The following is a 25034-nucleotide window of genomic DNA, read 5'->3' as shown; positions in this document are numbered from 1 at the left end:
ACTGTGAGGTCAAGTGAAAGCCTCTCCAGAACCGGAGCAGCCCAGGCAGGTTAACAGAAAGTGGAAAGGGATCAGAGAAGAAGGTGAGGCTGAGGAAGCCAAGAAACGAAGAGAGGAGCAGGGATTCTCATTGTGAAGGAAGAGATAGCACCTGGGCCCTAGGTCAAAGCACAAGCATGGAAAAGGATGGAAATCCGGAGAACGTAGGGGAAACTTTCCGCGATGACTAGGATATTTCAGTGATGTCCTGCCCAAAAGCAGGGGGATGGACAGCATGACCTTGCCCGATTCAGCTGGAAGAAGCAGGCGGCAACCATCCAGACATCGCTCACCACAGTCATCCGTCATTTAAGATGCTGGAAGGGTTTTGGGATGAGACCACCAGCAGAAAATGGCTGATAAGCCATGGGAGGGAACATCAGGTTCCCCCGATCCCCTCCACCATCAGAAACCCATCTGAACCACCAAGACAGAAATGTAAATCTCATTTTCCCAACCCTCACTCCCCATGTGCCCCTGTTCAACACTCCCATCTGAGCAGCCAAGTTGTCAAGAGAAACATCCCTATACACGGACAGACCCTTCTCCTCTGCCATCTTCCTCCTTGACTTTTCCTCTCTTGGACCATTCGTGTCATTTCTCAGTTCTGTTCAGGCATCATAATGTCCTAATACTCAGACCAAGGCCCCTGCCACTGTGGGTTGTTTCTTACCCCTACCAACACTGGAGCAGGGAGAATCCAAGAGAACCCTGGATAAATCCCGGACCTATCTCCTTAGAGCAATAATCATAATCATAATAATATTAATGATCAGATTTGTTAAACACTTTCTATGTATGAATCTCTGTACTCAGCACTGGGGTGGATACAAGCAGATCATGTTGGACTCAGTCCCTGTCCCACATGGGGCTCCCAGCCTTGATCCCCATTTTACAGATAAAGTAACTTAAGCACAGAGCAGTGAAGTGACTTGCCCAAAGTTACACAGGAGCCATGTGCCAGAGCTGAGATTAGAACCCGACTCTCAGGCCCGTGCTCAATCCGCTGTCTGGGCCGCTTTTCCTACAGGCTCCCAAGCAGTACGGTCACCTGACCCTCTCTGAACGAATGCCTCGGTGCCCAACTGAAGGCTGAGGTCTGCCCAGGTTCTCCAACCATGGAAGAGGCTACATAATCATTAGAGCCATGAGCTCGGCTCCCTTTCCAAGAGCAGAACCCAGGGGTAGGAAAGGGAAGGGGGAGATTAGATACCTTTGCCCTCAGGTGCCGAGGCCAGGGAGAGGGCTCTCTGGGAGATGTTTAGCACGGTGTACCCATCCTCGTCCTGCATGGCCGCCGCTCTGCTCTGTGCCCCACCGAGATCGGAGCGGGTCGGAGAATTCTGCATCATTGTATTCTGTTAGAAAAAGAGAAGAGTCAAGGTCAACTAGCTGTCGTACATGAGAAGACTCTTGCATCATGATGCACTTCAACCAGGTCAGACCATTGGTTAGGAAGGAGTAACAAGATCGAATTGAGACATTTCACTGTTCTCTCACTTCTTCAAAATATCTGGGTTTTATGATCTTTGGGGGAAGGGGCCCGCAGCCGATAGGTACCGAAGGGCAAAGCGTGGCTGTAAGTCTTGAGAGATGAGGTGGGATCGTTGGGATGATTTGACAAGAGAAGATGACAAAGGGATTGGGGAAGGCTTCTTGGAGGAGGATGTGGAAATTCAGAAGGGCTTTGAAGCTTGGGATAGCCGTGGCCTGGTGTATTGAAGGGCAAAGGAGTTGAAGGGCAAAGATGAGCAGGAGTGACTCCAGGAGCAATTTCCTAAAAGACTATTCTATGACAGCATGACCAACAAGGTCAAAGGAAGAATTGGAGGAGAAACTTAATTATCTTGCTGAGAGGTTTGAGGAGGGCCTGAATTGCTAAAGAGAAGCTGATTTGTTTTGCAGAGGAGCTTGAGGAGTTCATACATTCATTCAGTAGTATTGATTGAGCACTTACTATGTGCAGAGCACTGTACTAAGCCCTTGGAATGGACAATTCGGCAACAGATAGAGACAATCCTTGCCCAGTGATGGGCTCACAATCTAAACGGGGGAGACAGACAGCAAAGCAAAAGAGAACAAAACAAAAACAGGACAACATCATCAATATAAATAGGATCAAGGAGATATACAGCTCATTAACCTAATAAACAGGGTAATAAATAATATATATGAATGAGCACAGTGCTGAGGGGAGGGGAAGGGGGAGGTGCAGAGGGTCAGGGGAAGTGCAGAGGGTCGGGGGGAGCAGAGGGAAGGGAGGGCTCAGTCTGGGAAGGCCTCCTGAAGGAGGTGAGCTGTCAGTAGGGCTCTGAAGAGGGGAAGAGAGTTAGTGACTGGACCATGGCATCCTTCAATACTTTACGAGTCTCCTTCATTTTCTTTCTGGTCCCTACAATTTCAATTCAGTGCACCTCTGTCCTTCCATAATATCTGTTATCTCCACTTGGGTGTCAGGGTATCCGAAAGTTATCATGTTAGATCCCAGAAGTGGCTATGCTCCCAGGAAAGGGGAATACTGTGACCAAGGGAAAACCCTAAGAAGGGGCAAAGTGACATAGAGGATGTCTTAACAGACAGTTGAACTCACAAATCTGATTACCTTGCTTGTTTTTGGTCAGTTCTCGGCAGAGTTTGGTGGCCATTTCCTGCAGGGCATCTGTTAGATTGGACTGGATCATTTCTTTCTCCTCGGAGATATTGGCAGTGGTTTCCGGCTGAAGTGACAGATGTTTCTCCCGTCCATTCAACTGCTCTGTATTTGTTTTCTTTTTCTGAAAAACTCGAGTCCGCAGAAGAGGCCGAGTCGACGCAACACCCCAGGCGGCCGCGATAAGGCCACGGTGGAAGCCACAGGCTACAGAGTGGAAATCAGTGGCCCTTGGCTTCTTGGTGGGGCTTTGGACGAGGCAGGTCTCCAGAAGTCCAGTCTCCTGGCTCTCAGACAGAACTCTGAATTCTGTGGTCCCCACAACACTCACTCCCCATGTATCTCTACAAATGCTCACAGCCTCTGGGTCCAAAAGCAGCTGACAACCAGATACGGGGTCTCCATTCTGAGCAACACAGGTCTTCTGGACAGTTCTTATGTCCTTATTTTTGACCAATTAATATCCCAAGGGCTCAGCCCTACTGGAGGGTGTTAAAGGAAAGGGAGAGAAAGAGCTCAAGAGTTAATGATTCCCTGATTCCTCCTTATACATTCCTGCACCTGTTTTAACCGGGCTCCTTCCCATCTCTTGTATAGTTTCTCTCTTTTTCTCAAGCCCCAAGGCCTCACAATTAACGCCAGACTTGTAACGAGTCGGCTTGGTAATAAACCTAGTCTCCCGTGTTTGAAGTCTCCAAGAAATTCTGACTGGGTTAGGATGCCTGCTTCACTCCCAAAGACCTGGGTTGAGCAGCTCTGGTTGTGCTTCCCTGGGCAAGATAGGATCCACATCCACCCAGTGTCTGTAGCCTTGGTGAATGGATGGTATATCCTCTTATCTCTGAGGGCAATATGGCTGGGTCAGCAGTGGATATGGCCAGAGACTGGTCGAGGCTGACGTTTCTCTGAACAGTGGGTGGTAGGAGAAACACTGCTAATGCCTGATACAGAAGTCTCCGTGTGCCAACTCTGCCCACTCCCTACCCCAGGCACTTGTCCCAAGACACTTCCGACTCCCTAATGATCCGGACTTCCCCAGATGGGCACCCCTCAGTACCCTCCTTGAATCATAATCATCCTCACCAACATCACCATCATCATCCCTCCTCCCCCACTCCAACTCTCTCTTCCCTAGTATCTCCAGAGCTCTGGGCAGTTCCCACTGTAGCAGAAGATTCCTCCTTTCGTCCTTCCATAAACCTGCCCAACTCCTCACTGCCATCTTTGGCCTCTTTCTCTTCTGTTCATTCTACTATCCACTGGCTTGTGTTTTCCTCCAAATTCTCTCTCCCTGCCAAAAACCCGGCTGCTCCTGACCATTTCTACTCAATCCAGGGGACACACACTGCCTGTCTGGTCCTCCTTGCAGGGGACACATTCACAGGTAGTAGGTTTGTTGCCATTGTTCTTGTCTGTCTGTCTCCCCCGATTAGACTGTAAGCCCGTCAAACGGCAGGGACTGTCTCTATCTGTTGCCGACTTGTTCATCCCAAGCGTTTAGTACAGTGCTCTGCACATAGTAAGCGCTCAATAAATACTATTGAATGATCTCATCCCCAGTGCGCAGGAAACTTTGGGTTCCTCTGAGATGGGCCAGAGCTGTGGGGAGTCTCTCTATTTCTCTCTCTTCCTCTTTGGTCCCCAGTGAAGAAGAGTGAATGGGTTCCAGGCCCACTGCCTTCCAGGACACTCCCTCTTTTTGCAAGAGGGAACAGGAACACACTGGGTGTCTCCCCTCCTCAGTCATGGTGTGGGCATCCAGCTCTCCTCTGTGCTCCATCCCCAGGACATGAGAGAGGAGAAAAGCTATGAATAGTGAAAAAGGCAATTCCCTCCCCCAACATTAACACACACATGTCCTCACCCACTCTTCCTTGCTGTCAGTCTTCACCAGCCTGGAGTTTTAAGCAGCACAGACCTTCCTGATCTCCTCCCAGATACATTTATCCATCAGTAAACTATAACAGTCGTCCCCTTGCCAGTGCCACGTCTCCGGACAGGGCTTGCGGGGGTCCTCTGAAACAGGATTGCTGAGTCTGCCAGGAGCTGGGGATCTAGATCACAATTCAGTGTGGGGGCTGTACCGTGTGGAATCCCCCTAAAGTTCCTCTCTGACCTCCACTGTCCCTCAAACTCATGTTGGGGAGTCCAGGGAGTCTCGCTGCCCGTGTTCCTCATTCATCCCTCCCTCCAGTCCGTCCTAGATCCTGAGACATTTCACATAGATGCATGCCGTCCTCCATCTCATGGCAAACCACACACTCACTCGCTGTCAATCAGTCAACCATTCAACCTATCAATGCCTCACAGAAAAAAAAATACTGCGATATTTGTTGAGTGCTTACTTTGTGCTACTCACATTATTAAACCCTGGGAAAGATGTGATGTATGCAGATGGAACAGAGTTGATGTCTCACAGGGAGTTCCATGTTGAAAGGGGATGTGCCTTCCTCGATCTCTCTTTCCCCTCCCTGCCCCTTGCCCCTCCCATTCTCCTGGGGAACAAGATCAGAGCTAACCCACAGTGGCTCAATATAACTTCCCTGGAGTCTTCTGCAACAACCGTGTCTCCGTGGGAATGTGCAGTTAAGTTTCCTCAGAGGGAGCAGGGGAAGGAGGAGATATCGGGGCCTTTTCTGGCCTGCTGACTGGGGCTGTGGCTTTTGCCCCTGATACCCTGCAGTGACAGTGAACCCTAGGGAAGCCCCACACTCACCTCGATCGTGGGACAGGGCAGGGATCTGAGCCTGCCCCTTCCCTCGACCCTGCCCTGGGACAGCCCGGGTGGATTGTGGAGCGGGATCTGGGAGACAGAGTGGACGGGGCTCTGCCCTCTGAGTCTCTCCTCAACACAAACCTCTGAGGAACTGTTTTTGGATGAGGTTAGAGGCCTGGAAACTAGCATCCTAATGTGATGGAAGGCAGGGATAGATTAGGAGAGAGTAACACAGAGAATTTCAATGACTTAGTCGACGTTAAAGAACAGCCAACTGGTGGTGTCAGAATTAAAACATGGCTTTCCTGAGTCCCAGTCCTGTGTTCTATCCATTAACTTGCAGAGGAATAGAGAGGGAGGGATCTAGGAGAATTCTCAGTTATGGGCTGTGGAGACAGATAACATTTTCCCAGGCTACACTCGGTGCCAGGAATTCCTTCCTCCAGCTCCCAAGCTCCACCTCCTCCACCAGTGACAGATCCACTGAAACCACTCCTCCCCATCATTCCACCCCACCCTCCCAGTCCCTGCTAGTGACTGTCTGATCTCCACCAGCCTCCGCCTATGGACCGTTTCCACATTATCCTCCTCCTCCCCCCACAAACAGCACAGTCACCAGCTCCTAAACACAACAGATATTTTTATTCACACTGAGTGAGGTCCCCCTAGGTGGGAGTCATTTCCTTAGCATGTGGGATTATCTCTGTTGACCTATGACCTACACTAGACTTCGGAGTCGTGTTCTTTCTGTGCTTCTGATGTGCCTCACTCTGGGACAGCAGCAAGGTCGTTGAGCTGGGCAGTGACCACCAGGACTAGGCAGAGAATGGACAATACGATGCAACCCCAGGTTCAGATTCTGGCCCCATTCGGGCCCTCTGTGACCGGTCAGTGGAATCTCAGTGTCTGCCTAGTGTCGGGCTCACTGATTGCCAATCTAGTCCACCCAGGTCAACATTATTCTGTTTAACTAGGCCTGAGGAGTGGGATTTCTTCTTTTTTAATTCATGAAGAGTGTGAGGGTTTGTGTGTGATTTTATGTGTGTGTGTGTGTGTTAGGTAGTGAGAGTGGGTTTTGGTGTCGGTGACATACAGATCACTTTTTGTGGGAGTCCTTCCAGCTGGAGCACCACACTCCGGTTGGCCAGTACTTTATCAAACCCTTTGCTGGGGGGCACTTGGGGTCCCCCCAGTGATCTCTACTGGTGCCCAGGGGTTTCTGGCCCCATCCAACATCCTTTAAATCCGATCCCTCTAATAGTTGGGGAAGTAATTTGGATTCCACATCTAGTCCTGCTCCCGGAAGGTTGAGGCGCTGTATTTGGGGCCGGAGGACAAATGCCGAGTCTCCTCTCTTGCAAGACTAGTCTGTCCAAAGAAACAGGTTCCTCTAGTATTAAGGACTTTGGAATTCTGGTTATAAACCAACTACCAGTACTTGCTAGTTAGAGAGATTTCAACATGAGCAGAAACTGCATACTGGAACTATAAATCAGATTTTGGGAAAACCATAGTATCCATCATCTTGCAGTCATTCATTTTCTAAGCCTTTGGCTTCCCTATCCCCTGAAGCCCTGCTCCACCTCCTATAGTAGATGTCCTGCGGTCCCATCATCCACCGTCCTTCCTTGTTAGTTCAGCCTGAGGAAACTCCACCTTCCGAGACGAACAGCACTTTCGACAGTTCGTTGTTTTCTGAGAGCATCTGAATATTACTTTGTAATGGTTTGAATGCCTTTCCAAGCTCTTCCCTCCTTGCCTAAGTTCTTACTGTAATGGACTGTGCTGCAAATGATGTCAACAGGAGGGTGTTTGACACCCTGTAGAAAATAGCCTTCTTACGGGACAGGATCCTAAGTGAACTAGTGACTTTAGGAGAAAGTGTCTTAGGGAGGTGGGAGGCCTGGAGCATCAGAATATTTGTATTTATGAGTGTTTTTTGGTATTTGGGTGTGTGTATGTGTGCATGTGTGTGTTCGCGTTTTGGGTGTGGAAGACTGGAGTTGGACACATCCCTTTACAGTGCTCTGCACATAGTAAATGCTCAGTAAATACTATTGAATGAATAGCGAGCAGGAAGGCTGGAAGGTGAGACCTGGAATGGGGAGAATGGAGGGACTACGGGGAGCAGCAGGGAATCTCCAATCAGGAGGGGTCTCAGTCCTGACCAGCAGGTACAGCAGTGACAGTTTGACCTGGGAAAGAACAGAGTCATCTAGGCCCTCAGCTCTTCCATATCTGCCCTGTGTCTCGGCCTTCAGACACCCACAGAGATCTTGCAGGCCTTCGTTGCTCTCCAGCTCAGTCTGCTGTAAATTTCTTCACAAGACCAGCTGCCTTCTCACAGATGTAGTAACGGTTATCTGTGCACAGACTACTGTGGAAGACATTGTAATAGGTGATAGCACACATCTTTCCAAGTGTCCTATCCTTAGGGGCAAATGAAATCCTGAAAGAGAAAATTCATCACTCATATCAGCAAGTGAGTTTTTCATCCCCAGACACTGACCCCAGGGCCTAGGATGGTGAAGATTTGCTCCATCTCCTCTGAAAGCGTCACCCACATCCCTTCTTACCTGGGCCTCCCTCTGCAGCCTGTTCCCCTGAACCCCCACCTCCCCCACTCTCCCTCTTGGCCCACCCTCTCCCAGACCCCCACCCTCACCCAGCTACTTCATTCCTCAGCCTGTCTCTCCCTCCACTCCCTGGGTGGGTTGGGCTGGGGGAATAGGAGGGAGATCCACCTGATCCTCCCCCTTCCATCTCCCCCCCAAACTGGAATACAAGTTCACGACTGGCCATCCCAGCATCTAATCGTTTCTGCCACAGTCTATCAGCTGAGGGGCCCCAGGACCAGCCCCTTCCCTGATGCTAATTTGCGACTGATCTTCTACTCTCCCATTCCAATTAGTCTCCCCTCAGGAATCTCACTTTGTCTTCTACAGTAAGCATCTGGGAGAGTGCAAGGCACTTGTTAGTAAACTTGAGAATTATGTCCCCATTTTATCCCTGGGAGGAAGGAAGGAGAAGGTTTCATTTTACCATTTTACAACTTGGGACACTGAGACCCAGAGAGGTTAAAATATTTTTCAAAGACACACAGCAAATGAGTGACAAGACTTGGGAGTGAAATCATTACTCAATAATGATTTGCTGGCCATCATAGTCATCAATCAATCAATCAATGGTATTTCTTGAGCACTTTACACAGAGCACTGTACTAAGTGCTTGGCTGGGCTCAGTGCAATAGGCTTGGTAGGCATGGTCTCTGCCTGCAAAAAGCTCACAGTGCAGAGGGGGAGACAGACATCGAAATAAATTTCAGATATGGAAAATTTCTGGGTGTAAAGACCTATATGCAAATGCTCTTGTACTGGATTTGGGTTGATTATCAAATGGATACTGATGAAAGTGCATTGGTGATGGAGGACAGAGAGAGAGAGAGAGAGAGAGTAGGGGTATTGACAGCTTAGTCAGAGAAGGCCTCTTGGGGGGATGTGATTTAGGTCGGCTTTTGAAGATGGGAAGAGTGGTATTCTTTAAGGTGTGAAGGAGGGAGCTCCAGGCCTGAGGGAAGATGTGGGCAGAGAGATAGATAAGATCAAGGTACAGTCAAGTAAGTGGGCTTCCAGTAGTGAATTCTAATTGATCTTTCCCATCCCAAATAGTCTCCCCTCAGGAATCTCATTTTGCTTACTGAAGTAAGTATCTAGGAGACTGCAAATAAGAAACCTTTGAATTTTGTCCCCATTTAATCTCTGGGAGAAAGGAAAGGGCAGGTTTCATTTTACTATTCTGTAATTTGGAACACTGAGGTCCAGACAGATTAAAAGACTTGTCAAAGTCACAAAGCAAGTAAGCAACAAAGTCGGAGTGAAATCATAGTCCATTTTACCACTGGACTATGCTGGCCTAAGTTCATCAATCAAACAATCAGTCCATCAGTGGTATTTATTGAGCACTTATGGTATGAAGAGCAGTATACCAAGTACTTGGGTGAGTTCAGTACAACAGTCTTGGGAGACGTGGTTTCTGCCTGTAAGAAACTTACAGTGTAGTGAGGGAGACTGACATCGATATAAACTTCAAATATGGAAAAAGTTAGGTATTAAGATCTGTGTGTAAATCCTCATGCTGGATTTGGGTTGAATATGAGAAGCAGTATGGCTTAGTGGAAGGAGCAGGGGCTTGGGAGTCAGAGATCATGGGTTCTAATCCTTGATCCGCCACTCGTCAGCTGTGTGACTCTTCACTTCTCTGGGCCTCAGTTCCCTCATCTGGAAAATGGGGATTAAGACTGTGAGCCCCACATGGGACAACCTGATAACCTTGTATCTATCTCAGCACTTAGAACAGTGCTTGGCACATAGTAAGCACTTAAATACCATTATTAGTGTTATTACTACATCCAGTGGATGCAGATCCACATGCACTGGCGATGGAGAATGGAGAGAGAGAAAGTAGGGCAATTGAGAGCTTAGCCAGAGATGGCCTCTTGGAGGAGATGTGATTTAGGATGGCTTTGAAGATGGCTTTGAGTGGTATTCTGAAGGTATGAAGGGTTAGGCTTAGGTAAGGTATGAAGGAGGAAGAGTCCTAGGCCAGAGGGAAGATTTGGGCAAAGAGTTGATGGCAAGATAGATGAGATCAAAGTAAAGTGGGCGGTAGAGTAGTGAAGCATGTGGGCTGCACTGTAGTAGGCAAGGAGTGAGGTAAGGTAGGAAGGAGAGAGCTGATGGAGTGCATCCGAGCTGATGGTATGAAGCTTGTCTTTGATGTGAACGTGGATTAACAACTATTGGAAGGTTTTGTAACGTGGGAAGTCACTACGAGTATGAATTTTGGGGAAAAATAATCCAGGCAGCAGGGTGAAATAGGGACTGGTGAGGGGAGATTCAGGAGGCAGGAAGTCAGTGAGGAGTCTGACGCAGTACTCAAGGTAGAAAATGATGCCAACATCAGTGGGTGGCTGATTCAGATTCTCTGAGGAATGGGAAAAGTTGATAGACCTCAGAACAGCTCTGCTTGAAGCTCCGCCCCAGGTGCCGGGCACACAGCTTGCCTCCCTTGGTCCCATGAGATCCTGAGAAATTCCAGGTGCTCCACAGGGCAGAATTCAGCTTAACCCCCCAACATGTCTCCAGAGTCACATACTCACAGGTCAGGAGAGAGAGCTGAGCCGTCTTCCCACTTCCACTGCCAGCTGGAGGGGCTTCGGGATAAACCCACCCAGATGTATTGATAATTTTGAAAGGATGATATGAAGCTCTGCAGGGAAAAGACACTATGGGGTATATCTGTCAACAGAACCTAACAGACCCGCGACCTCTGGACAGAGCAGCAAGGGAAGGCCCAAGAAGGGGCCAATTTCACATTGGTCCTGCCTGAAGCCAGAGATATGAGAGTGAGCTGGGGCTGGGGCGTTTTGGGTGGGACCCACTGGGGGTCTCGGAGCAGTTTGGGTCCCAGGAGGGAACTGTGAATTGCTCCCTGCCTCCCACCCCTTACCCTGCCCCCATCCCAAATCCTACCCTCTCCCATTCTCTTATCGCCGAGGGTGGCGTGGCTGGGTCAGCGGGATGGATGCCATACACTGACCGAAGGTGAGATTTTTCTGACTGGTGACGATGCGGGGTGGTAGGAGAAACATTGCTGCTGCCTGAGTAAGAGCAGGAAGGGGGACACTGTGGGAGCTTGTGGTGGTCAGGGAATGTGTCCCTTTGTTGCTATACAGTACTATCCCAAGCACATAGTACAGTGCTCTGCACCCAGTAAGCGCTCAATAAATACAATTGAATGAATGAAGAAATGAAGGACTGACTACCCTCGCACATTAGTCCTACTCCCTCCTATGTAGACTGTGAGCCCCATGAGTGTCAGGGACTGGGTCCAACCTGATTAACTTGTATCTACCCCAGTGCTGAGAACAGTGCTTGGCACATAGTAAGTGCTTAACAAGTACTTAAGCTCAACACGCAGAGAAGCAGCACGGCATAGTGGATAGAGCACCAGCCCACAAGTCAGAAGGTCACAGGTTCTAATCCTTGCTCCAGCACTTGTCTGCAGTGTGACCTCAGGTAAGACATTTTGCTTCTCTAGGCCTCAGTTCCCTCATCTGGAAAACGGAGATTGAGACCGGGAGCCCCATGGGGGACGGGGACTGTGTCCAACCTGATTGGCTTGTATTCACCCGGCGCTTAATACAGTGCCTGGCTTGTAGTAAGCGATTAACAAATACCATTATTATTAGTACCCTTAAATGGGAGCCAGAGCTGAGACCTCCATGTGCCACCCGTGCCCCTCCCTGCCCTGGACACCGGGACCAAGAACCTTCTGACCACCTTATTAGTCCCAGATTTCCCAAGCGGGCACCCCTCAGTGCCCTCTCTGAATGATCATCATCATCGTCATCACCATCGTCATTATTACCATCATCATTCCCCTCCCCTCTCCAAGCCCCCATTGCTCAAGTACCTCCTGAGTTCTGGGTGGTTTTCTTTATTAATAATAATAATAATGTTGATATTTGTTAAGCGATTACTATGTGCAGAGCACTGTTCTAAGTGCTGGGGTACATACAGGGTAATCAGGTTGTCCCACGTGAGTCTCATTCTTAATCCCCATTTTTACAGATGAGGTAACTGAGGCCCAGAGAAGTGAAATGACTTGCCCACATTCACACAGCTGACAAGTGCAGAGCTGGGATTCGAACCCATGACCTCTGACTCGCAATTCCAGGCTCTTTCCACTGAGCCACCCTGCTTCTCTTTACAGCAGAAGAGTCTTCCCCCTGCCCTTCCAGAAACCTGTCCGGCCCTAACTGGCATTAGCGTCCTCCTCCTCTTCTGGCCATTGTGCTGTCCACTGGTTGGCATTCTCCTCCCAAGTCCCTCTCCCTGACAAAAACCCCACCTGGCTCTGAACCTTTCTTCTCAGTCGGTAGAGGCACTCTCAATCTCTGTCTGTTCCCCTTTGCGGAAGGCATGTTCACAGGAAGGAAGTGTCTAATCCCCAGTACTGTAGGGGGCAGTGGGATCCTCTGGCATGGGCCAGAGTTGATGGGAGTTTCTCTCTCTCTACAATATATATATACTATATATATGTATATATATAGTATATATATATACATATATATATTATTTATTTATTGAGCACTTACTGTTTGGAGAGCACTATCCTCAGCACTTGGGAAGGTAAAATGCAATATCCCTGCCCACAACGAGCTTATGGTCATGCTCTCTCGCTTTCTCCCTCTCTCTCTCTCCTCCAGTCAAAGAGGAGTGAACAGGCTCTGGGCCCATCACCTCCAGAGCACTTGCTATTACTGAAGGAGGGAGCAGGAGGCCGGCATTGGGTGTCTTTCTACCTCATTCAGGGCACAGGCATCTGGCACTGCTCCGTGGTCCATCCCCAAGGCACAAGAGAGGCAAAACAGCTATGGACAGGGAGACAGACACCTCCCTGCCACCCCAACAGTACACATACACACACACACACACATATGAAACATGTTCTCACCCACTCTTCCTTGCTGTCAATCTTCACCAGGCTGGAGTTTCGATTATTACAAGCCTTACTGCTATCTTCCCAGGTTTGTTGTTTTCTCTCTAAGCTATAGCAGCTGTTCTCATGCCAATCCCAATCCTTCGGACATGGTTTGCAGGCGTGATCTGAAACAAGATCGACAGGTCTGTCTGGAGCTGGTGATGGAGGTCATAGCTCGGTATGGGGCCCGAACAAGTGTGGAGCTCCCATAACACTCCTCTTTGACCTCTACTATCCGTCACACCCATTTTGGGGAACACGGGTGCCTCATTGCTTCTGTTTCCTCATTCTTCCCTCTCTTCAGTTCTTCCTACGTACTGAGCCAATTCACAGAGATGCATGTTGTCCTCCATCTCATAGCACACTGCATACTCTCTTGCAGTCAGTCAGTCAGTCAATCATCTTAAAGAAACAAAGTATAGCGATATGTGTCAACTGCTCACTTTATGCCACACACTGTATTAAGCCCCAGGGAAGATATGATATATGCCAATTGAACATGGTCCCTGCCTCTCAGAGAGCTCCTGGTCTAAAAGGCATCTGTTGTCCTGGTTCTTACTCTTCCCTCCCTGCCCAATGCTCCATCTAATGTCCAGGGCGGCAAGCCCAGAGAAAACCCACAGCGGCTCGATATAAACTCCCTGGGAGACTTCTGCAATGAGCTCATCCCCGTGTCCCTAGGAATGTGCAGTTCAGTTTTCTCAAAAGGTGCGGGGAGGCGGAGGAGACGCCGGGGCCCTTTCCGGCATGTCATTTTCCCCTGATATCCTGCAGTGGGGGCAAGCCCTGGGGCAGCTACAGACCACTGGACACTGCGGACAGAACAAGGGACCAGACCCGCCTAGCCTCTCTTACCTTTCTCTGGGTGTGTGTGTGTGGTATTCGTTAAGCACTTACTCTGTGCGAGGCACTGTATTAAGCTCCGGCCACCATACAAGATCATTAGGGTGGACATCCCCTGCCCCACACAGGGCTCACGATCTTCATCCCTCTTTTACAGATGGAGGTTACAGAGGCTGAGAGAAGTTAAGTGACTTGCTCAAGGTCACACGGAAGACAAGTGGGGGGAGAGGGATTAGAACTCAGTTCCTTCTAACTCCCAGGCCCACCTTCTAACCACTAGAGCACAGTGCTTCTCAGGCACCGTGACAACTCTGCGGGGGCTGTGGAGCAGGACTTGGGAGGTACATAGGAAAGTCCTCCATCATATGAGTCTCTCGTAATATCAATAACTATAACTGCGGTATTTCTTAAATGCTTATTATGTGCCGGGTACTGTTCTAAGCCCTGGAGTAGATACTCGGTCCATGACCCACATAGGGCTCACAGTCTTAACCCCCATTTTGCAGATGAGGAAGTGAGGCACTGAGAAGTGAAGTGACTTGCCCATGGGCATACAGCAGACCAGTGGCGGAGCAGGAATTGGAACCCAGGCATTCTCATTCCCCATCACATGTTTTTTTCCACTAGGCCACGCTGCTCCTCAATCCAAGCCTACGAGGACCTGTTTCCCGATGTAATTAGGGGGTAGACTGTAGCATTCTTCAATACTTTGTCTCCTTCATTTCCTTCCTGGTCCTGGCAGTTTCAATTCAATGCATCTCTCTCTTTCCCTATCCTCTGTAATCTAAAACTGGTTGTCAGGTGATCTAGAAACTATCATGTTCCACCCTAGAGGTGGCTGCATGCTCAGTGAAGAGGAAAAATCTTTGACCAATAGACAACCCAACGAGGTGAAAATTGACAAAGAGGATGTCTTAGCAGAAAGTTGAACTCACAAATCTGACTTTTCGGCTTGCTGCTGCTCAGTTCTCTGCAGAGTTTGGTGGCCATTTCCTGCAGGGCATCTGTTAGATTGGACTGGATCATTTCTTTCTCCTTGGAGATATTGGCAATGGTTTCCAGCTGAAGTGACAGATTTTTCTCCAGTCCATTCAACTGCTCTGTATTTGTTTTCTTGGCCTGAAAAACTCGAGTCCGCAGAAGAGGCCGTGTCACAGCAGCGTCACCTAGCGGCCGCGTGGAGACCACGGTGGAAGCCACAGGCCACAGAGTGGAAATCAGTGGCCCATGGCTTCTAGGTTGGCCTTCAGACCAGATAGGACTCTTGAGCTACAGTCTCCTAGTCTCCCGAAGTTAGAGTCTCCAAGAAATTCTGACTGGGTTTGGATGCCTGCTTCGTTCCCCAGGACTCGGGTTGAGCTGGTTCTGCTTCCCTAGGCAAGACAGGATCCACATCTAGCCCAAGGGGATTCATTCAATAGTATTTATTGAGTGCTTACTATGTGCAGAGCACTGTACTAAGCACTTGGAATGTACAAATAGGCAACAGATAAGGTACCAATCCAATGGAAAATGCCATAACATCGAAGACCGGACCCCTCTAGTTCCTACCCCCAAGCCCATCCAGTGGTACTTACACAGGATCCCCAAGGATGCCAGCCCAATCAGCAGCAGCAGGCAGAGGATGAGAAGACCCAGTGCAGAGCAGCGCCACACAGGAGACAGGGCAGGGTGCTCTGTGGAGAACCAACATGGACAGAGGGTGGATACACACATCCTGGGGCTCCCTCTACAGTAACAGCTCAATATGGGAAAGGAATGTGTCTGCTAATTCTGCGACTCTCCTACTACATCCCAGCCCACACACTTAGATCCTCTAATGCCAAGTTTCTCCCTCTACCTCCATCTCAACTATCTTGCCACCAGCCTTTCGCTCACATGCAGCTTCTGGCCTGGAATGCCCTCCCTCCTCATATCTGACAGTGACTCACCCCCACTTCAGAGTCTGTTGAAGGCCCATCTCCTCCAAGAGGCCTTCCCTGACTAATTCCTCTTTTCCTCTTCTCCCTTTCCCTTTTGCATGCCCTGACTAACTCCCTTTATTCATGCACCCTCCCAGCCCCATAGTACTTATGGACATAGCTCTAATTTTTTTTTTCATTTATACTGTAGACGGTAAACTCACTGTGGTCAGGGAATGTTTATTTTGAATTGTACTGTCCCAAGCACTTAGTTCAGTGTTCAGCATACAGTAAGCACTCAGTAAAGACGATTGAATGAATGAATGGTGTATTATCCTCTCCCAAGTGCTTAGTACAGTGCTCTACACATCGTAACCACTCAATAAATACTATTCATTGATTGATTCCTGTTTATATTCTCTCCCTCCCCTCTAGGGGACAGATCCAACCGAAGAGCTTGCCATGAAGAGTCCTCCTTTCCCACCTCACCAGAGTTAACAGTGAGTCATCTCAGTTGGACCTGTAAACTCACTGTGGGCAGGGAATGAGTCTGTTTATTGTTGTATTGTACTCCCCCCAGCACTTAGTATGGTGCTGTGTACACTGTAAGCACTCAAAAAATACGATCAATCGAATGAATGAATAAATGACAGAGGAGACCCCCAAATTTTGCCTCTCTCTGCCCCTCATCCCTCTATTTCCCATATAAATGCCCTACATCTATACCTACTTTCCTCCCTCATCTTGTTGGCTAGAACCTACTTCTGTCCCAGACCATTGGGCATCATTCCTTCCTCCCAACAATCAATCAATCAATCAATCATATTTACTGAGTGCTTCTTGTGGGCAGCATGCTATAATGAGCACTTGGAAGAGCACAGTATGACACTGTAACAGACACAGTCCTTGCCCACAACAAGCTTACAGTCTACATTCCATCTATCAATCCATCAGTGCTACTTACTATGTGCAGAGCACTCTAATAAGCGCTTGGGCAAATACAAGAGAGTTGTTAAATGTGATTCCCACCCTCAAGGCCTTTACAATTTACCTGGAGATACCATCGCTAAAATCAGTTACAGGTAAGGGCAAGTAACAGAGTTTAAAAATTGGTTCTTAAGGGTTATCGATCAAACAGTCCATCAGTGGTATTTTTTGCCCACTTGTTGTGAACAGAATACTGCATTAAGTGCTTGGGAAAGCACAGTACAACAGAGTTAGCAGACCTGATCCCTGCCCTTAAAGAGCCTACTGTCCTGAGACAAAGAGGAAGTAGTTTCCAAGGACTTGGGTGTTGCAAAAATCCTGAATTGGCAGGAGGGGAAGAAAAAGGATGGGGAGATGAGATTATTCAACTAATTGATCAATTAATTAATTAACTCCTCACTATTGGCTTCAAAACTGTCCATCCCCTTGCCCCCTCCTACCTCACCTCTCTTCTCTCCTTCTATAGCTCAGCCCACACACTCCGCTCCTCCGCCGCTAACCACGTCACTGTGCCTCGTTCTCACCTGACCTGCCGTCGACCTCCTGGCCCACATCCTACCTCCGGCCTGGAATGCCCTCCCTCCTCACATCTGCCAAGCTAGCACACTTCCCCCCTTCAATGCTCTACTGAAAGTTCACCTCCTCCAGGAGGCCTTCCCAGATGGAGCCCCCCTTTTCCTCTGCTCCTCCCAATCACCCTAACCCTCTGCTCTAGCCCCCTCCCCACCCTACAACACTTGTGTATATATGTACCTATTTATTATTCTATTTATTTTATTAATGATGTGTATATATCTATGCCTGTCTACTTGTTTTGTTTTGTTTTGTTGTTTATCCCCTCACCCCAACCCCATTCTAGACTGTGAGCCCGTTGTAGAGTAGGGATAGTCTCTGTTGCCGAATTCCAAGAGCTAAGTACATTTCTCTGCACACTGTAAGCACTCAGGAAATATGACTTAATGAAACAGGGAAGGTCTCCTGGAAGAGATGCTGTTTCAGAAGGGCTTTTAAGAGGCGGTGAGCAGTAGACTGCCAGATGTGAAGGGGGAAGGATTTCCCACAAGACGGAGGCTGTGAGCAAGAGGTGGTTGGCGACAAACGTGAGAACAAGTCACACATAGAAGTCTCCCTCATCTTCAACAACAGAAGTTCCCTAACCCTGACACTAACAACATCTATGTTATCTCCTCTTAAATCTTTTATTTTATTTTGTTTTGTTTACTATCAAAAGAGAAATCTCTCCAGTGTTGAAATATTGAGAGAGTTTGGTATCAGGAGAAGGAAGAGAATAAAAGGAATTCTCCTCTCCCTTCACACTTCCGTAGAGCAAACCAACCTAGTCCATTAAGATTCTGCTAATTATTCTGCTAGTTATTGCCCAAGCATAAGGTTAACAAAGGAACTTGCCAACAACAGAGAGTGGCAGAGTAAGTGACAGAGTCCAGAGTCAGCTCTTTCACATTTCTTCTTGAAGATGATGATATAATAATAATAATAATGTTGGTATTTGTCAGGCACTTACTATGTGCAGAGCACTGTTCTAAGCACTGGGGCAGATACAGGGTAATCAGGTTGCCCCACGTGAGGCTTACAGTCTTAATCCCCATTTTACAGTTGAAATAGAACACTAATAAAATACCACAGGAATTCAAAAACACCATTCCAATTCTCATTTTCAGGAACAGAACTAATGATCCACTGAACCAGTTCTGGCACATGCCTCCTGTGTCATCATGGACAAGTCCTTTAATTGCTCTGTACCTCAGTTTCTTCATCTGTAAAATGGGCATAACGTCCCTTTTCTCCCTCTTGGGCTTGTGAGCCCCGTGTGGGACAGGGACCACGTCTGATTTGATTATCTAGTATTTACCCCATACTTACTACAATGCTTGGCACATAGTAAGTTCTTAGCGAGTACCATTATTATTATTAATATCATTATTATTATGTTGGTATTTGTTAAGCAGTTACTATGTGCAAAGCACTGTTCTAAGCGCTGGGGTAGGCACAGGGGAATCAGGTTGTCCCACGTGGGGCTCACAGTCTTAATCCCCATTTTACAGATGAGGTAACTGAGGCACCGAGAAGTTAAGTGACTTGCCCAAAGTCACACAGCTGACAAGTGGCCGAGCCGGGATTCGAACCCATGACCTCTGACTCCAAAGCCCGGGCTCTTTCCACTGAGCCACGCTGCTTCACATCATAATCATTATGATTACTGTGCACCAATTTCATTATCCAGGCCAAAAGACACAAAAAGATATGCTTGTAGAACCACATAAAACAGAAGTACAGAAAACAAGGCCAAAGTTTCTGTACTGTTTGCGTAACCTTGCAGAAGCATCTGATGGCATCAACAGAGAGCTTGCTCTGACAACCGCCAGACAGATTTGACTGGTTTGAGAAGTTGGTGGAAATCCTAAAGTGACATCGCTTGTGGTAAGAGCGCCATTGAAAGTGGTCTGTAAGACTCTCTCCCTAATACAATCAGCATAAATCGAGACTGTGCGCTAAGTCCCACCCACATCGACTTATTTCTCACAAAAAAAAATAACCTTTCATCCTGGCAAAGAAGATCCAATTTACCCAGAAATTTCAAAATTTTGCAACTCTTGGCAAACACAGACAGTGGCATATATACACGCACACCCACCCACAGGCACACAGCATTTTTCAGTGAGGTTCTTTTTTTGAAAAAAACAGTCATTTGTTAAGTGTTTTCTATTTGCCAGGCACTGTACTAAGCACTAGGGAAGATACAAGCTAATCAGGTTGGACACAGTATCAAGTGCTACATAGGTTTCACAGTCTTAACCCCCATTTTTCAGCAGAGGTAACTGAGGTACAGAGAATTGAAAAGCCTTGCCCAAGGTCACAGAGCAGGCAATCAATCAATCAGTGGCATTCACTGAGCACTTGCTATGTGCAGAGCACTGTACTAAGCACTAGGAAGAGTACAATACAATAAAGTTAGCAGACACATTCCCTGCCCACAACAAGCTTACAGTTTAGAAGAGAAGATGGACATTAATGTAAATATTAAAAAATTGGCAGAGCCAGAATTAGAACCCAGGTCCTCTGATTCCCAGGCCCGTGCTCTTTCCACTAGACCACACTGTTTCTCTTATTCATTTGCGGCACTGCCTTTTGGCAAGCTGGGTGAATCATAACCTCTCTGGGCCTCAGTTTTTTCATCAGAACAACAGGGTTAACAATTTCCACCTCTTCCTATCTTTTTCCGATGCTGATGCCGTGAGTGTAAAATGAACCAATAGATGGGAAAGTTCTTTGGCAAAATAAAAGTGCTTTGCTATGGCAAGGTATTATCATCATCATTATTGTTTGCTTTCATTGCTGTTATTGTTTTAGGAAAAAAAAAACTTGGGAATTGCATTCATTTTTCTCCTCTCTGATCAATCCTGTTCCTTAACCTCCTCTTCTTAGTGAGTTTATAAACTCCCTGAGACCATGCTCTTCCATTCTGAGGTCAAAATGGCAGCTGACATTAGCTCAGAGAGGTGGTGATCAAAATAGAGAAGAGGTGATAAAGGAGGAAAGGGGGTGGCACGGGAGCTTTTTTAAAGGGAAGTTATTACTAGTTGAGTAAGGATTATTTGTAAACCTTATTTGTTTTCACAGAGAGGATCACTGTCAGCTGCAAAATCTATGAATTCTGCACCAACTGTTTCCTTTCTCCCCGACTGTCTTCTTTGGTTTATCTCAATTATTTTCATCAGTTCCCATCGACCAGCTCCTTATTACTCTGTAGCCTCTGGGGCAGGGATTCCATCTTGACTTCAGCCAGGGCTATTTATTGGGCGCTTCTTCTGTGCAGAGCAACTAAACTAAGATAGTTTCCCCATCTGTAATTATTTCCCCTAGTTGTAATTTATTTCAATGCCTGCCTCCCCATCTTGACTGTAAGCTCCTTCTGTATAGGGAACAATTCTCTTCTGTATTTTATTCTCCTGATGAGGAACAGCCTAGTCTAGTGGAAAGAGCATGGGCCTGGGAGTCAGAGGACCTGGATCCTCATCTCAACGGAGAAAATTGCCTTCTGTGAGACTTCAGGTAAATCATTGAACTTTTCTGTGCCTCAGTTCTCCCATTCACCTTCCTATTTACACCGTAAGACTCATGCGGGACAGGGATTGTGTCCAACCTAATTGACTTGTATCTATCCCAGAGCTTAGAACAGAGTTTAGAACACATAGTAAGTGCTTAACAAATACTATAAAAAATGCTTAGCAGAGTCACAAACACATTAAAATACCCAATAAATACCACTGACTGATTGATTGTTACTGGGAGAATATAATAGAATTAGCAGACATGATTCCCACCTTCAGGGAGCTTACTTCACAGTATGACCCTCCAAATGCTTATTATTATTATTATTATTATTATTATTAATAAGCCTTTACTGTGTGTCAAATACTCTCTAAGTGCTGGAGTAGATACAAGTTTACCAGGTTGGACTCAGTCTATGTCCCACGTGGGGCTCACAGTCAAAGATAGTTAATTACAGTGCTCTTCACCGGTCAGGGGTCCAGTACAGTGCTCTGGACCCAATAGACACTCCATTCAGTGTGTTTCACTCACAGAAGGCTAATAGCAATCTTAGGAACGGTTAGTGTGCTTTGATTTTTTTCTATCCCGATGTCACCTAATGTAGTCAAGAGAAGAAAATGGGCAATCTCTCTGGGGAAAAGGCACCCTGCCCTGACTCTCTGAGGAAAAGACACCCTGCTCTGACTCTCTGGGTACTTCAGGAGGCACAGCAGGGGACCCTTACATCCACACCTATCTTCATCACCATTTTCTTAGGCTCGAGAATCTTCTAGACCAACTCTCCATCATGTCCGCCCAGATCCTCCCACATTTGACGGTCCACTGTTCTCCCGAGCTTCAGAACTCAACTAAAATTCCATTTACCCCTAGAGGTCTTCCATGATTAAGCTCTCATCTCCGCCACCCACCTCCCCTCTGTGTCAACTATGCCCTTAGCTGTATACCCCGTAAGCACTTTGATGCTTGCCCAGCATCAAAGCGGCACATTCATATCCTTATACTCTACTATTTCACCGATCTATAATCTATTTTAATGTCTGCTCCCCCTGTGCTGTGCAGACAGTAAGTTCCTCGTGGGCAGTAATCACATTTATACACTCTATCGCATTATTCTTTCCCAAGCACTTAATACAATGCTCTACATATAGCAAATGCTCAGTTAATCCCAGTGATAGATCGATGTCCCTTGCTGAAAAGGACACAGCTTCCACTAGGGAAGGGGGGAGCTCTAGAGAGAGTCAAGGGGCCAATCTCAGATGCCCCGTCCACAGCCTTGCAGGCTGAGGGAGAACTCCCTCTCTTCTCTCCATTCAACTCCTGATTCCAATCCCTGATCCCCCGCCCCTCGGAAAGCCCATACCTATTTCTTGGATGTTGTCAAACTCCTGGATCCTCTGGGCCTTGAAGGAATCCTGAAACTTTAGATCGGCATAGGTCACTTCACTGGCCATCTCTGGGGAAGGGAAGACAGGATGTGCCTGAGAGGGTGAGCGGAGCGTCTCCTGAGAGAGATCTAATGGAAAGTTCTGACAGCCTTATTTTGCTATTCAGGACAGTCAGGCATCGGTGCCAAGGCTAAGGCAGAGAGAATGTGTCCCTGTGATATGGTACCTGCAATCGTCTCCGTCTCTCTAGCTTTCCTTTCCTCACTTCCCCTTCTGAGTAACACATATGGTTCAGTGCTCCTCCTCAATTTCCGCCTTGTCCTCCTCCTCTTTCCCCTCTTCCTCTTCAGGCCACCTGATCTGTGTCCGCAGGGAGATCAGCCTGATCCTGGGGGGTCTAAAGAAGTGAGCTGAAAGACAGGAGGTTCTCAAGGTCTCCCTGCTCTGTTTCCAGACCCAGAGGTCTACAGTGACTGTGACTCACACCAAACTCAACCAGATGCCTGTGGTTGGTTTGGTTTCCTCCCACCCGAAGCTCAGAAATGCACCAGGCACTTCCTCAAAGTCCACAGCCCTTAGCGAGATCTGGGCAGCCCTGGGGTTAGCTGCTGGCCATAGTAGGGAATCAGGAAATGGAAGCAGTCTTTGAAATAGCCATTCTCTCTGCCTGTGGGCACCCAGAGCCTAACCGTGGCTGAAATGAGCAGATGCTGCCTCATCTGCTGATTCCTGATGGTCCCGGGCCTCCCAAGGGAGTGTGCCTGTGCCTTCAGACCAACAACCTGGGAGAGGGAGGTAGTGGTCATAATAGTCCCAGAAACCAGCCCAGCAACATCCTGGAGCCTGGAGCCTGGAGCCTGGTATTTCCCTCTCGCTCTATGCTGCTTTTCCTCCTCTTGTCTGTCCTAGAGGAAAATCATTTGTGTAAGTGTGTGAGAATGTGGGGGTGTGTGTGTGGGGTCTATGTACACGCCTGTTTTTCTCTCAGTGCCTCTCTTCCCCCATCTTTTTTTTCCTCTGTGTCTCTACCTCATCTCTTCCCTTCTCTTGGTCCATGTCTCTGCCGTCACTGAAGCCCAGCTGCTTCATCCTAAATCAATAACAGAATTAATACCCATTCATTGATTTTTAAGGCCCTGGTAAAACCAAGGCACAGAAAGTGAAAACGGGGATTCAGTGACTGAGAACAGTCCAGCATGGCCCGCTGCCATCAAGATGCCAGTGTTGAGTGAGTCTCTGAGGAAAAGCTACACATGGAAAGAGAGGTAAAGAGGCAAAAGAGTAAACAGCACCAGGAGTTGCAAACATAAGCACAACGAAACAACAAGAGACAACCTTTTTGTGGTCTTGGCCTTTTCAGCCACACCTACACTCAGAGGTGAGTTTCACAGTCAGTGGTGTCTTCTTCAGATATGAAGGACACCTATGTATATATTTCTTTAGTTCACTGGAGAGAGTAACTGGATGGGAATTAAAACATTTTGCAAAGGCCTCAAGGGCCACACGCAGTCTAAGGATAAATGAAGGGATGGGGGGATTGATGATAGACACATAAGGAAAGAAGAAAGACTATTAGAAGTAATAATAATAACGGTGGGAGTAATATAAAAGGTAATAGCAGTAATAACAGGAATAGCAGCTGTGGATTCGATAGTAGTAACAGCAGTAATATTGACAGTGTTAAGTTTGACCTGATTGATGTAAGAAAAACGGAGGCGAAGCCTCAACTCTGATCTGAGCAACCCATGAGAGTGGGAAGTTGAGTAAGGGAACAGATTAAAGAAAAAACTCCATAGGCTAAGTAATTTAGATGTAAACAATGTTTTTAATTACATTTTTATCATATTTGTTAAGCACTTACTGTTTGCCAGGCACTGTTTTATTAAGACCCGGGGTAGATACAAGGAAATCATGTTGGACATTGTCCCGATCCCATATGGGGCTGACAGTCTTAATCTCTGTTTTACTGATGAGGTAACTGAAGCAAGGAGAGGTAAAGCGATTTGCCCAAGCAGGCAAGTGGCAGAGGTGGGATTAGAACCCAGGTCCTCCCAGGACCATGCTCTATCCACTAGGCCATGTTGCTTCCCCAGCATGGATTTCCACATTCTCTTTGTCTTCCTTGGTTAATCTTTCACCTCAACTCATTTAATGCTTTAAATGTTTCTGCTTCTTCCATTTCTCTAAACGTACATGCTGCCAACATTTTCTCTTCTGCTGCCCTTCCTATATTTGCATGGTTTTGCTTTCATTAAATTGCTCTTTCCTGAGATAACCATTCTAGTCCTGCCTTCTGGAGTCCCTCCTTTATCCCCACTCTCGATATTCTGTCTTCTGTAAATATTATGCTTAGGTGGTTAATCGCCTCACATCCCCACTGCCTCTCTCTCCCCATCCCTCTTTCTCTGTTTCATGCAAACACACACACACATTTGTGTGGAGAGATGCATCAAAAATACTCTTTCCATCAGAACAATGCAGTGCTCTAAAACCTAGCTCGTATACGCTTTCCGATGAGAATCCCTGAGACGTTTGTAGTGTGAGGGGTGTTTATGGAAGTGATCACGAAGCTAAAATTAAAGAAAGCCTACCTATAATTCTGTCTCCCACTGTCCTTCAGAACGATTTTATTTAAGTCCCTTACAGATTTGAACAACTTAACTATAGTTTTGGGCCAGGAATCCCGACTGTGGCACCAGCTTCCGCAGAGGAAAGGGGTTGATTGGAGGAAAGAAGGAGGAGAAAGTGGTGGTAGAACAGCCCCATCCCAAGATCCTCTGGGAATGTGCCTTTCCCCTACATTATTTTTGGCAACTGCCTAGCTGGGGTGCAGCGTAATAAACTTCACTTCAGAACAATTTGGACCATCCTCCCTCCCCACTCACATCTGGTCGACC

General features: G+C 47.5%; 1 protein-coding gene across 1 annotated transcript; it reads right to left on the bottom strand.

Moving 5' to 3' along the window:
- Positions 1-6028: 6028 nt before the first annotated feature.
- LOC114817706 (C-type lectin domain family 12 member B-like) lies at positions 6029-22595 on the bottom strand. The gene is made up of 7 exons (XM_029081727.2): positions 22364-22595; positions 22113-22205; positions 15371-15469; positions 14729-14920; positions 12924-13075; positions 10564-10673; positions 6029-7854 (listed from the first exon to the last, which is right to left on the bottom strand). Exons 2-7 carry the CDS (start codon positions 22201-22203, stop codon positions 7707-7709), a joined length of 792 nt encoding a protein of 263 aa, XP_028937560.1. The 5' UTR covers positions 22204-22205; positions 22364-22595; the 3' UTR covers positions 6029-7706.
- Between the last annotated feature and the right edge of the window lie 2439 nt (positions 22596-25034).

The sequence above is a fragment of the Ornithorhynchus anatinus genome, chromosome 17, assembly GCF_004115215.2.
Source record: "Ornithorhynchus anatinus isolate Pmale09 chromosome 17, mOrnAna1.pri.v4, whole genome shotgun sequence".
Taxonomy (NCBI): Eukaryota; Metazoa; Chordata; class Mammalia; order Monotremata; family Ornithorhynchidae; genus Ornithorhynchus; species Ornithorhynchus anatinus.
The sequence above is the reverse complement of the archived record's forward strand: the minus strand, read 5'-3'. Positions and strand labels throughout refer to the sequence as shown.